This window comes from Blastomyces dermatitidis (genome assembly GCF_000003525.1).
Source record: "Blastomyces dermatitidis ER-3 genomic scaffold supercont1.5, whole genome shotgun sequence".
Classification (NCBI taxonomy): Eukaryota; Fungi; Ascomycota; class Eurotiomycetes; order Onygenales; family Ajellomycetaceae; genus Blastomyces; species Blastomyces dermatitidis.
This window is the reverse complement of record NW_025544778.1, coordinates 1,210,791-1,224,733: the sequence shown is the minus strand read 5'-3', so window position 1 is coordinate 1,224,733 and position 13,943 is coordinate 1,210,791. Positions and strand designations below refer to the sequence as shown.

At 36.1% G+C, this 13,943-nt stretch overlaps 3 protein-coding genes across 3 annotated transcripts; 1 reads left to right on the top strand and 2 right to left on the bottom strand.

Moving 5' to 3' along the window:
• Nucleotides 1-2,570: 2,570 nt before the first annotated feature.
• Nucleotides 2,571-3,529, bottom strand: BDCG_04877 (uncharacterized protein; the record flags this gene model as incomplete). The annotated part of the gene is made up of 4 exons (XM_045420522.1): nucleotides 2,571-2,866; nucleotides 2,926-3,000; nucleotides 3,052-3,405; nucleotides 3,460-3,529. 4 exons carry the CDS (start codon nucleotides 3,527-3,529, stop codon nucleotides 2,571-2,573), a joined length of 795 nt encoding a protein of 264 aa, XP_045276614.1.
• A 610-nt stretch (nucleotides 3,530-4,139) lies between these two features.
• Nucleotides 4,140-4,676, top strand: BDCG_04876 (uncharacterized protein; the record flags this gene model as incomplete). Its single annotated transcript, XM_045420521.1, has 2 exons — nucleotides 4,140-4,242; nucleotides 4,273-4,676. 2 exons carry the CDS (start codon nucleotides 4,140-4,142, stop codon nucleotides 4,674-4,676), a joined length of 507 nt encoding a protein of 168 aa, XP_045276613.1.
• A 77-nt stretch (nucleotides 4,677-4,753) lies between these two features.
• BDCG_04875 (phosphotransferase enzyme family protein) lies at nucleotides 4,754-5,623 on the bottom strand (the record flags this gene model as incomplete). Its single annotated transcript, XM_045420520.1, has 1 exon — nucleotides 4,754-5,623. The coding sequence occupies one exon, from the start codon at nucleotides 5,621-5,623 to the stop codon at nucleotides 4,754-4,756; it is 870 nt and encodes a 289-aa protein (XP_045276612.1).
• Nucleotides 5,624-13,943: the final 8,320 nt, after the last annotated feature.

Genomic DNA, 13,943 nt, shown 5'->3' with positions numbered 1-13,943 from the left:
AAGATTTGTTATTTGTTACATCGAGGATTGGGAGGAATCGTTCCTCTTTATATACTTGTCATCGACCTAACATGCAATGCAATATCCATCATTTTCTTGCAGGGATTCCTTCTTTGTGATGATCTATTTGGCGCAAGACCATGTTCAAGGAATGGGATGACAGTGAAGTTCATACAGTAGATTGAGCATAGCGGCGATGTAAAGTTAAAATTATAAAAAGAGCTGTTTGTTGAACACCCTTGTCTCCTCATTAATGGGCTTACCTAGAGCTATGTCCTGGCGTTCAATAAATTGACCGGATCTTAATTGGTCACTTGTGCATAAATACAGCCAGCTCTGAGGTTCCGACTTCACGTCAGTCTTTGGGACATCAAGTTGATCATGGTTAATAGAACTCTGGTTTCCGATTGCCAATCACCTTGTTGACTAACACCCCAACGCCCCCACTATTCACGTGACTGGGCACACAAAGCCCGAGGAGAAGAGACTAGAATGATCTTGGTTGAACGAAGTTGGCAGTTAACCGTGCCATGCTTACTCACTCTCTGTAGTGAGTGCGCCACAGCGTACGGAAAACCACACCGTAAAGAAAATATTTTGAATATAGTGATCTTCAAAAATTAATTAATAATCACCACCACATCTATCTATAACATAAAGATTATCTATATACTCATTAGAAGGTGTAGAATCCACTGTAGGTTGAGATTCTATAGAATTATCTTGTTGTGGTTGAGTGGCTGTAGATTTTGTAGGTTTGATTCCAATCAATTGAAGAGTCTTATTGAACATCTTTTTCATCTCATCTGCTCTACAGATCGCGATCTTGCAATTGACATCCTTAATAGTGAGGACTCCACCTACTTGCACCTGCCTGCGGGAGGATTTGACAATCCAACATCTATTTGCTTGATAATGATCTGCAAGTTCATCCTCACGGTGTGCATTCAATTCCGCCTGAATCATGCTACCCTTGAAGATCTTGTTCAACCACCTTGTCAAACCAGGTGTAAGGGTATTCTTCACATCTTCTAAGGTCTTGGCTGCTGCATTGATTTGATGACATAGTTTTGCAACCATCTCTGAGGAGGTTAATTGCAAGGAGGCAGTGGCGGGGTAAAGTGATTGCATACATCATCATCACCATCATATATGTTGAGATCCAGGGCATCATCAATGGTAAGAGGTCTCAATCAATTGAGAATTATATCGCGATTAACTGGATACATTCCACAGTCAGCAAAGCCAGCTCTCACAGTGTCAGGTTTGAATGCTTACAGTCAGACACTCTTCAGATTAGCAAGGAATTGTCTGTCATTATACTGCTCATATCTGTAGCAGGCGGCCTCATTAATAATATCCAACTGATGAATTCATATCTTAATTGCCTCTTCCTGGCTGTCATTCAATGCTCGATTCAGTGGAACCCTCATAGTCCTTGATTTCTTCCCGTTGATCCTCCCATACAAGGTGGCATATGGGACTTTGAATTCTCGCGACAGAGATGTGATTTTTAATTTTGAATTGCTTTTGTACGCGTCAACAGCTCTTTGCAACTGCTCCTCAGTGTAATTAGAAGATTTAGGCATGGTTATAATTAATGATGATTATTTGAAGATGAAGAATGAAGATATTGAAAATATTTTCTTTACAGTGTGGTTTTCCGTACGCTGTGGCGCACTCACTACAGAGAGTGAGTAAGCATGGCACGGTTAACTGTCAAAAAGTTGACCGAATTCGAAGCACACTTGTCGAGCGTCATAACTAGCACTGTCTTGCTCTCTTACCTTCAAGATCCACGCCAGACACTTCACACATTGAGAATCTGCCTCTCCAATTATGGTGAAAATTGATCACGGGACCCTGTGCCGGAAGGTTGGGCAGGGCAGCGGGGCATTTCACGAAACCTTGCCATGCCCCTCTCAAAAAGGGAGTTAAGGTATTTCATCAAATCCACGCAGAATTTATTTTCGGACAGCATGACTCCGTTTCCGTCATCATCAAATTCCATCAAGTGCTTTCCCACTTTCCCGCCCATGTTGCACTCCGCAACTCGAAGCTTGGATTAATCTTTATCATACTGTCGATTTCCCTGGCATCATCAGCCATTGTAGGGAGTTGTGTTGTTCAAGGCCTTACGTCAGCGCCTGCGATATTATCCTGTGTCGAACTCTATGCCGAGAGACTCTAGAAACTTATTGTTATTATGGAGGTCAGCCATCTACAAAATTTCTTCATTGCAATATGATGCAACTAACATTGCTATTTATAAAGAGGGGTGAAAAGGCTCTTGCGGGCGAGGAAGAAAGAAACATCCCGAGTCATCGATTTCCGCCTGATACAGTCAGTAGAACGATATATTTCAAAGGCGAACGTCTCTCGATCTACAACCAGCAAACGAACCATCTGAAGACAAGGGCAGAAGATATACAAGAATACAGGGAATATGAGGTGCCTCCTGGGTACACCTGCTATGTTATTGGTGCCAGCTTGTATTTCAAGGTTTAAGTGTTTATCGCTCGTTGCATTCCAAGGACACTGTTCAGGTGATACCCATCATCGTGACCGCATCAAATGGTCAAGGAGACGTCCTGCATTTCATCCCTTGGGAACAAAGTACCCAGACACCCTGTTTTCGTCAATCTGTGCTTTCTTTCCCACTTCCAGAGCTGGCTATTCTCGACGGCCTTTTTAAACGGTTCCGGTAAGGTTGAAATAATACCGGCAGGAGCATTCGAGAACATGTATTTCATCTCTGCAAACCATATAATATCGTCAGATTCATGTATATAGTTGAACTTGTGTCTTCTCACCTCTATTTTCACCATTCGGGGGTGGTGTCCAGTGCTCATTTTCCATTCTGGAGCTGGAGGAAGTCTCTAATCCGACTTCACAGCTTATCTCCTTGGGACACTCAATACGTACGTGTTTCGTCGCCGGTTCGTTTTCTGACATGTTGCTCTTTGTTATCACTAATTTGGAATTCGTGCTTATGATAGCCTGGATTCACATTAATATTAAAGTATTGATTCGGCTAGAAGGAAATCTTACTTTCGAGGAAGGAAAGTGTGTTTGGTTGTCTCAGTGCGCGTGCCATAACCTGCCTAATCTGCTCCGAAGCTATCCAACCGCAAGGAAGACTCTGTATTGCCAGGTATCTCTGCACGTTTTCCAGTAGCCATTCAAACTCATCGCCAGCCAAAGTGGCTAAGCTGTTAAAAGCGATCATGCAGAGAACAGCTGTTTCACATCCTAGATTTTGGAGTCTAGCCCAGCGAGGCTCGTCATGGGAGCCAGTCTTGGGGTTACCATCTGATAGCTTCCTGATATTGAAGCTCAATTTCCGCACTGGTAGTTGCTTTCCACGACGTATGAGTCTTATAATAGGCTCCAGTTTTTCTAGCACTGAAAGCTGAGTTCAAAGCTCTGAAACCTCGGCTTTCAAGGCCTTCAATGTACCTTGGTCATTGTCATGAAGATGAAAGGAAGCATGGTTGATTGTGTTCAGTTCGTTGAATGTTGGTCGCATAATGGCGAAGTGTCAGAGACAACATAAATCCAAAGAATGGTGTGGGTGGTAGGATAACGAGCATGGGACACAACTCGATTTAAAGGACAGGATGGTCGTGCGGGGTTGGCTATGAGCTAGTTTGGCTGCTCTTGGCTCTCAAGTCATTTGATGCAGTTCCCCGCCAGCTTCGCTTAAGCATGATGGCTCTGAACACAGGCATTGACACTTCGGATGTATGTGGAAAATTGGAGTCCTGTCAACATCATTTGAATGCCTACTGCAGTCTTGGAGAGAAAGCCAAGTGTCAAATGCCACGTAAACTCCACCTGAAGACCAGTCATCAGTCACCCGAACTGCACCAACCACAGTTTTTGGTTGCGCGGTTCCTGTTTCAGTAGAAGATCTATTTTGGGGATCACCACCAAAGGCCCATGCTGTCGTTCAATCCTGGTAGCTGTAGCTTGTGACATGTCAGACTCTCCCTCCCCTCCCCATGGGGAAGCACATAAATACAGTGCTTTCACCACCACTTGTTGAGAAAAAGCGGAATCTTTCACCAAGTAAATGCACATATCAAGCCAGTCAATCGCCTCGACCCTTCTTCCCTTCTCGATGACTTGTTGGAACCATGGCAGCAACGATTTCATATAATCCACCAAGTCTGTCTTCATTCTTGACTGATTCCATTACCACCATAAAGGCAGCCGCGCACCCGCCAGACAATATCTCGAGTACGTCGGAGAAGAAGACCAACCACTGAGTGCTCTATCTCCCTACTTCGCACAACACGTCGGTTCACCTCGATTTGAGCCCCTCTGGCCCTGGTGCCGCCCCTGCATGTCTGCTCGTGAGTCGTCTCAACTATACAATTTCGACAAATGTCGTGAAGACATGCAATATCACTGTCCGCACCGGGACTACTGTCAAGACGATCTTGGACACTATCAAGTCAGCCAATTACGATCGATATAAGTTCGCCGAGGGGGGTCAGGGCTGCCGCTTCTGGGTGGACAAGATGGTGACGTTGCTGCAGGAACGTCAAATCGCCGTCAACGAAATTGAAACACAGGCAGTTCATAACGATCTTCAGCGAGTTTGGTCTTCTGAAGGTCAGCCCGTGCCAGCTGCTCAGCTTACTGGGATGAGCCCTGGTACTTTCTATTAGCATCTTTTGTTCACGTTAATGCACTTGATATATTTCGTGAAAGCAAATACGAGTAATTTGATTGTCACAACCATACTCTACGTGCAGGTCCTCTGCGGTACATGGCCAGATGGTTTTGTCCACGCTGCTGTCGTCAATGCAAAACCAATCGTCAGTAAATGTTCTGCTTCTTCTTGGTAGTTATCCATATATTTCAGTAGTCCTTGTGTAAATTCGGGAGTGCCAGTCCTCAAGAGCGCTGCCGTTTCAAATAGCTCAGGATATCCACCGGAGTGGGCCCAGTCGAGTAGCCAGATATTTCCATCTCCATCAAGTATCATGTTGCGAGGGGCGACATCCATATGGCACATAACAAGCTTGCGGAATTTGCCGGAGAATCCATGATGGTCGTATGTAACACGATTGAATTCTTTGCACACGAGGAGACGCTCATTAAACCAATCTTCCATATGCCGAGAAGTCAGGAATGGCCCAGCCCCGTAATCAGTAAAGAGCGGCCCGCGCGAGATGCCACCGCCGACTGGCCCGGGCCGTTCTATCTCGATGTCATGAATTGTACGGAGATAGTCCGCTATTTGGGCATAGATAGAGGACCGGACCTTGTTGGTGAGTGTAGGCCAGATATCACACAAGGGGCTACCGTTGATAAACTCCATCAGAATGTAACCCACCACTTGTTCCTCGCCATTATATACTACGGAGCGCTCCTCCCATGCATCAAAAATCATAGGCACTCGTATCCTTGTTCTCTTACGAATAAATTTTGTATTTCTCGCCTCGGCTAGGGACACTCCGTTACCGTACTTTAGCACGGCAGATTCATGAACTCGCACTAAAACTGCACCTTCCTGTCCATAGACAACTGGAGCGGAATGTATAGCACCCAAAAGCCGGATTCGAGAGATATCCTGGATTTTGCATCCAGCCAGGGGAAAGGGAGGTGCCATGACAACAGCGATGACTGGTATCTTGATGGCTGGGCTTCGGTAGGGATAGGCTAGGGAGAACCGCAGGCGAGCAAAGAAAAGCGTCGTTTTTCGGGGTTGTTAACAAGAAGCTCACTAAGAAACTGTCAACGAACAGAACCATCTTGTAATTTTTTCTGCACTTACAAAGTCTCATGGCATTCGGTTCATATGGGCCCTTACACACAAATCGATGGGATAGATCTCCAGGGCTGACCTTAAATGCGTCCGACGAAGGAAAGGGATCAGGCAATAATGTCTTGTCTCCAGTCTCACGTGCGGCACTACTCCCAAACTGTTGTGATTTTCACGATGAGAGTGTTACGAGATGAAGACTAGCTTTACCAGGGTGGATAGCAGCAGTATACTAGATCATATTGGAACTGAATCTTGAAGAAGAAGAAGAAGAAGAAGAAGAAGCTATCTAAGCTAGAGATGAGTGGGTGGATATGGGGTAGTGAGGCTTGTGTGGGTCACCTGATCATGTCCTATGCTCTAAGACCCTTATATTCTGCCTTCTCATCTCCACTGCAGGTCTCTCTTTCTGTAGTTAAAATACATATATATAATGATATATTAATGTTCATGATTCCTTACTAGTGAGACAAGCCCTGCCCTAGTTACAGCTGATGAGATAAGCCCTGCTCTGAGATTTCTAGCAGAACATACTCTGCTCTAAAGATTATAATAGTGAGAACTTCTGACTCTACTGTGTATTATATATACTAGTGAGATGAGCTCTGCTCTAGATTCAGTGTTAATTGTTATATCAGATCAGTGTATTGATATTATTATAACTTATAATAGTGAACTTAAAATAAGAAAAGTATATCTACTTAATTGATTATCTCAGTTAATATATCAGAAACAGTGTTATTAAGTGAGAAAGACTGTAATTAATATAAGTAGTTCTTATAAAAGACTTCTATGTATAATTGAGTATTGTAAGAGGCCTACGCTGAATAGATTAGTATAATATTGATAGGTCTTATATAACAAAGATAAAAATGTTAGAGAAGGAAAGAAAGAGAAAGTGTGAGAATCAGCAATCAAGATGAATATTTATACATGTGTGTGATGATGTATGTGATGGAGCTTCAGAGTGAAAGAATATACATGCATTCATAGCAGCTGAGAATCAGTGATTAGAAATGGCTGAGAATTGAAGTGTATGCTACACATGTTCATAGCAGCTGTGAATCAGTGATCAGAAATGACTGAGAATTAAAGTGTATACTATGTGTGTTTATAGTGACTGCAGATCAGTGATCAGAAATGAAAGAATCTATGAAGTGTAATGAAATAGTCTATATAATTGATCAGATGCAGCCTGTCACATTAGTCTTCTCTTTTCAGAAGCAGTTCTCATCAGTCAAGAGCTGCTGTTTCAGATAATATAGAACTCAGAGTTCAGGTCAGTTAATTATAGCTGACTCATTTCATCAGATATTATTAGTCACAGCTGCAGAATCTCTTATTAAGAATATCTTCAATCTCTCACTCAAGCTCATTGTCTTCTTCTATAATGTCTGACAGCTGTTAGTTAGAAGTCAGCTGAGAAGAGAATGAATCAGTGATAGTGCAGTGAAGCAAGCTTATGTAAAATACATTATAAATCTCTAATGATGTATCAAGATAGTAGTTGTAATTATCTAGAACTTCTATCACTTTATATCTGATATAATAATAGTCTAGTGTATAAAATAAACATATGATTTATATATTCTTAAGATTCAATTATATAAGATCTTCTATTTTATACTGCTCTGTGAAATCTCATCAGATATTAATTTAATCTTCTTAATCTTATTTTATAATTGCTATAAAGATCTCTGCTTAGTTATGAGTATCTCAGAGCTTTATTACTATATTATCAGTGATCTGAATCAGACTACAGAGATTCAGTGTGAACTGTATAGTCTCTAGAAGATTCAACACTTTCATGTAATATCTGTGTGTAAGAAAGAACAGACTTATATCTGTTAAAACAGCATTTTAACTGTTAATAGCAATCTCTGTATATAGAAGAAGATTATATTAATTATCTTATAAATAATTACAGAACTTATGAAGATAATTCTTTACAGTCTGAATTATCTATTTTAATATATCATTGATCTTAAGATGATAGACAGTTGATAGATAATATATAATCTTAAGAACTTAATAGATTCTTATTCAGAGAGTGCTTATGAATTAACAGCTCTAATTCAATACTATTAATCTCAGTAATTTATATATCTGATAGAATGAACTCTGTAAGAAGACTTCAGTAACTTATTCAGTGTTCATCTTATTATAAGATTTCAATATTACACTCTTACTTAGTTAATTAATAATGATCAGAATGTTTCTACAGCTCTTACTCTTAAATAAATCAATAGTAAAGTTAATCACTATATCTTATCAGATTCTATCAGAGATATTAAGTGATTTCAGTAGATCTTTTCTACAGTTCTTCTATAAGATAATAGAAGAATAGTGATTGCAGTTTCAGACAAAGTATCTGATACTATTTAATATCTCAGATCAGTAGAATTCTCAGAAGATTATTTTATACAGTTATTCACAGTCTGAATAATCAGTTATATATGAATTATATATCTCTTATATTATCTGAGTATGTAAGAGTTCAGAGTGAGAGACTCAGCATTATTCACAGAATTGTAGAGTATTATTATTATTAATTAAGTATTCTGAGATATCAGTTCTGATACATAGTTCTGAGAAAAATCAGAGTGTTTCTTGATATATCACTTCAGTAAGAGTCTGAAGAAGTTCATCAGTCTGAGCTGCTGTATATTATAGTTTATTCAGTGTAGAGAAAGTGAAGATATTGATGTCAGTTCTAATCAGAGAAGTATATATAATATTATAAGCTATTCTATCTTGATCAATTAATATCTTCAGATTCAAGAGCTGATGCTCTCAGTTCATTCAGTGAGTATCTGTTACATTAGATAGTATATTTTACTCTCATTATAAAAGAGCATCTGTTATCAAGTTCTGACTGTCAGAACAGTAGTGTATTGTAAAATAAAAGCAGCTTAGAAACTCAGATTATCATATCTATTATTCAGTAAGTTTACAGATAGTTATAAAGTATTTAAGATTCTTATAATCTATAACTATCTCAAATTCAGAGACATTTTAAAGTTTAGAGTCTTATTCTTCTAAACAGTATACAATTATGAGAAGTTTCTTATCATAGATCTTATAATTATATTCAGTGAGACTCAGTTTCTTAGATATAAAGACATATAATTATAGAACATCTTTATTATTATATTATAATATTGCTTCTTCTATTATATAGTCAGAGAAATCAGCTTCAATAACTATCTTATAATCAGAATTAAATATTATCAGTAGAGAGATATTAATGAATATCTTCTTCATCTGTATAAATGCAGCTTCAGTATCTGCTAATTACTGAAATACTGAGTCTTTCTTAGTAAGATCTGTAAGTAATCTTATAATATCTGAGAAGTTTTGTATAAATCACTGATAGAAGTTAGCAAATCTGATAAAGCTTTGTACATCTTTCACAGTATGCAGAGCTTTCTATTCAAGAATGACAAAGACTTTCTCAGAATTCATTTAAATTCTCTTATCAGCTTCTATAATAAAACTCAGATACTTAATACTCTTGACTTTAAAATCACACTTATTAATATCTATTGATAGTTCTGCTTCTTATAGCTGTTGTAATATCTTTTGTATATATTCTTGATATTCTCTTCTGAATTCATTGATAAAGATGAGAATGTTATCTAGATAAGTAGATACAAACTTATTAAGAAAATCTCAGAGTACTCAGTTAATATACTTCTGAAATATACTGAGAGCATTAGTCAGTTCAAAGAATGTAACTATTCATTCAAAGAGATCATAACATATTCAGAATACTGTAAGTCATTTATCTTCTTCAGTGATATGAATCTTATGAAATGTGATAATGATATTTAGTTTTATAAATCATTGAGCTTGTCTGATTCATGCTAGAGTTTCATTGATAAGAGATAAGAGATATCAATCTTTCTTTGTCAATCTATTCAGATCTCAGTAGTTTACACAGAATTGAAGTTCTTCATCTGATTTCTTTACAAAGAGAATAGAGACTGTGATGAAAGAGTTACTAATACATATAAATTCTTTATTCAACAGATTATTATTATTATTATTATTATTCTTTCATTATACTCATATGCAAGCGGAGCTTATAATGAGTCCTTGCGTGATGTTAAATACAGGCCAAGTGTTGATTATACAGAAGGAAATACAGGTGTTGAGACCACGTCAAGATAACAAGAACATAGGAAATACAAAGAAGTGACAATTAGATACATGCGATAATAACTTCCCAGCTCAGAAACATAGAGCGATTCATTGAAGCGATTTGTACACCTCTGTATTTATTAGGAATCTGAGATGCTTGAGTTCCGGATTTAATGTATCCCCTGCGGGTTTCGAACCCACACGCCTTGGTTTCCCACGCCAAGGCGCTACCAGGTGGCCGTATTAACCATTCGGCCACCGGGGCTTTATTCAACAGATCATTGAGTGTCTTTTAAAGAAGAAGAAGTTCATCTTGAAACATGTTATAAAGAGAGTCTCATAGCAGTTCAGAGTTCTTATCATTCTTTTTCTTTAACTTGATACTGTGATTCACTTCAGAACCTTGTAAGAGAAGTATATTTATAATATTATCTTATTAAAAGATATCTAGATATTCATGATATTATTGAGAGAGTTTTGTATGAGAATCTGTTATTATAATATGAAATAACTTTTCTAGAGTCTTTTTAATATTAATCAGACTGATGAAATAGATTGATATATAATCTTACTATTAATAACTCTGTTAGTGATTTTAATGATGACTTCTTTTTCAGAGTATTTTATACATATTGACAGAGATCTGTGTCAGATTCATGATCTTGTAAATATCATCTTTATAAACTCTATCATTGTTAGAGAATATCAAGCTTCTGTTTTAAGTATTTAATAAGATGTCTTATTCAGATAGTCAGGCAAGTTCTAACATAAAATTATAATCAAGATTATTAACTTTATATGTGTAGACATCTTCATGTTGATGTTCTTCTACATCTATGATCAGCTTCATCATATAATGAGTACAAATGTCTTTTGAATCATCAAATTCTGTGAGAAGTCAGGGTTTTAATAGAGAAATACACTGAAGATTATAATATTTTATGACTGAAGATTTTATCATTGTATAGTAGTATAGATCACTGTCTATCATAGTCTTCATATTATACATGTTATTAATCACAGTGAATATAAGAATTACATTCATTATTATCTTCTCTTCAAATTATTGTTATCTGACCTCTTCAAGCTTCTGTTTATAAATTTGAATAGAAGTTAATTTTTTCTCTGTTTCATCAGAGCATTCTCATAGTTATTCTCTGAATCTTTCTCTAATACAATGTAATTGATGCAGACAGACACTGATTCATTCTTCAAATGAGAAGATACAAAGGTTGATCAGCAGTTGAAGACAATGTGTTCTGATTAATTACAGTTGATACACACTCTATGTTGATGTTAATTGATGACTTCTTCAGAAGTAATCTCAGAAACTTGAAAGCCTGTTTGAATGATGAAGACTCTTACTTATGTATAGATATTCAAGTCTACTCAATTCATGATATCTGTATTATTAATATTTCTCAGCACAGATGTATGAGCTGCTGAGATGTAATATCTTCTACTACTATTCTGTATATTCTTGAGCTTGATAAGATAATCATTCATTATCTGAAGCTGTGTGCAGAAGTCTTTATAAGTTAAGTCTTTATTTACACTTATAAGAGTCTGTAAGAGTTTGAAAGTCAATGTCTTCTTGAGCATGTTAATCTTCATTCAATTCTCTCAAGACTGATCATCTGCTTCTAGAATCTTAGTATTGAAGTCAGAGATGAATGTTATAAGAGAAGTATTTCTTTATCAGATACTCTGTAATCAATCTAATACTTTCTGTTATATAGCAGTGTCTCAGAACAGAATATCAAGATATTTCATAATATTATCAGATATTTACAACACTGATTCACATGCTTTTATTCATGAATGAAACTTCTGTTTCATATGATTCTTCAATTATTCATTGATATATCAATCTTGATTGATTAATAAACTGATGAAATCTTCATCTACACTCAGTTTTGTAAGTATTTTCATTCTTCATGATAAGTAGAGAGTGAGATCAGAAGTATTGAAATATGTAAGAGTATCTAAGTATTCTTTCAGCACTTTTGTATTTAATTCTGTAGATGCTGAAATTGCATGAGTTTCTTATTATAATAATTGTTAAATCTCTTCATATTAGCATTGTTGAGTTGTATACATATCAGCTATTTATTATTGTTATAGTTTTAATATTGCTTAAAGTCACTGTGATACTACATCTATACTCATATTCAAGAGTTTTATATTGTCATTAGACATGATTATATTAATTGTCAGATGTATAATATCTGTGAAATCTGAAGAAGTGTAATTGTATTTTTATACATCTGAGTGTCAGAACTCTCAGATTTTTTACTGATATTCTCTTATAAGATCTTATTCTCTTTGTAAGATCTTATTACAGAGTCAGAGTGACTAGTAAGCAAGCTTCTATCTGAGAACTTAATATCTGCTTAACTGTTTGACTATTTCTTACATATTATTACACATTTGAATATCTCTTGATAAATAATCATTTCTGATGAGAAGATAATGCATGAATAATTATTTCCTAACAAGAAGATAATGAATGTGGGTAATAATATTAAGAAGGTCCTATGCTGAATAGATCAGTATAATATTGATAGGTCTTATATAACAAGATAAAACATTAGAGAAGAAAGAAAAGAGAAAGTGTGAGAATCAGCAATCAAGGTGAATATTTATACATGTGTGTGGTGATGTATGTGATGAAGCTTTGAGATGGAAGAATATACACGCGTTTGTAGTGGCTGAGGATTGGTGATCAGAAATGGCTGAGAATCAGAGTGTATGCTACACGCGTTCATAGCGGCTGTGGATCAGTGATCAGGAATAGCCGAGAATCAGAGTGTATGCTACGCGCGTTCGTAGCGGCCGCGGATCGGCGATCGGGAATGGAAGAACCTATAGAGTGTAATGAAATAGTCTATATGGTTGATCGGGCGCAGCCCGCCACAAGTATTAATGAAATAAGCAGAGTTTATTTACTTATTAAACTGAGATTCTTTTTTCAGTTATTATATAAGAAACTTAATCTTATTCTCTCTTATAAGTTTTATATCTAGAATCTTATTAATGTTATAGTTTTTATTTATATTATCTATCTCTGAGTGAATAGCTTTTAAGAGTGTGTAATTATTATTAATTTCTATGACTCTGTAAGATTCTAGAAGAGAGATATGAAAAATATTATATATACAGTATAATAAGAGTAGTATTATTATTATTATTATTCTTTTATTATACTTATATACAAGTGAAGCTTATAATAAGTTCTTATGTAATGTTAAATACAGGTTAAGTATTAATTATACAGAAGGAAATACAGATGTTAAGATTATACTAAGATAATAAGAATATAGAAAAATATAAAAAAGTGATAATTAAATACATATAATAATAACTTCTCAGCTTAGAAACATAGAGTGTGTAAGAGATCTATACTGAATAAATCAGTATAATATTAATAGATCTTATATAACAAAGAGAAAAACATTAGAGAAGAAAAAGAAAGAGAAAGTGTAAGAATCAGTGATTAAAGTAAATATTTATACATGTATATAATAATGTATATAATGAAGCTTCAGAGCAGAAGAATCTATATGTATTTATAACAGCTGAAAATCAGTGATTGAGAATAACTGAGAATTAAAGTATATGTGTTTGAGAATGACTGAGAATCAGAGTATATGTATTTGAGAATGAAGTGATTGAAATCTGTGAAGTGTAATGAAATAATCTATATAATTAATCAGATCAGATGCGGCTCACTACATTAACTCTCTCTTTTCAAAAGTAGTTCTCATCAGTCAAGAGCTACTGTTTCAGATAATACAGAACTCAGAGTTCAGATTAGATAATTATATCTGACTTATTTTATAAAATATTATCAGCTGCAGCTGTGAAGTCTCTTATCAAGAATATTTTTAATCTCTTACTTAAGCTCATTATCTTCTTCTATAATGCCTGGCAGCTGTTAATAGACTGACTGTGTAACCGTGTCTGAGATTAGAACTAAACTTTACAGTTATTATATTATCTAAAAGTATTACTTCTGATTATA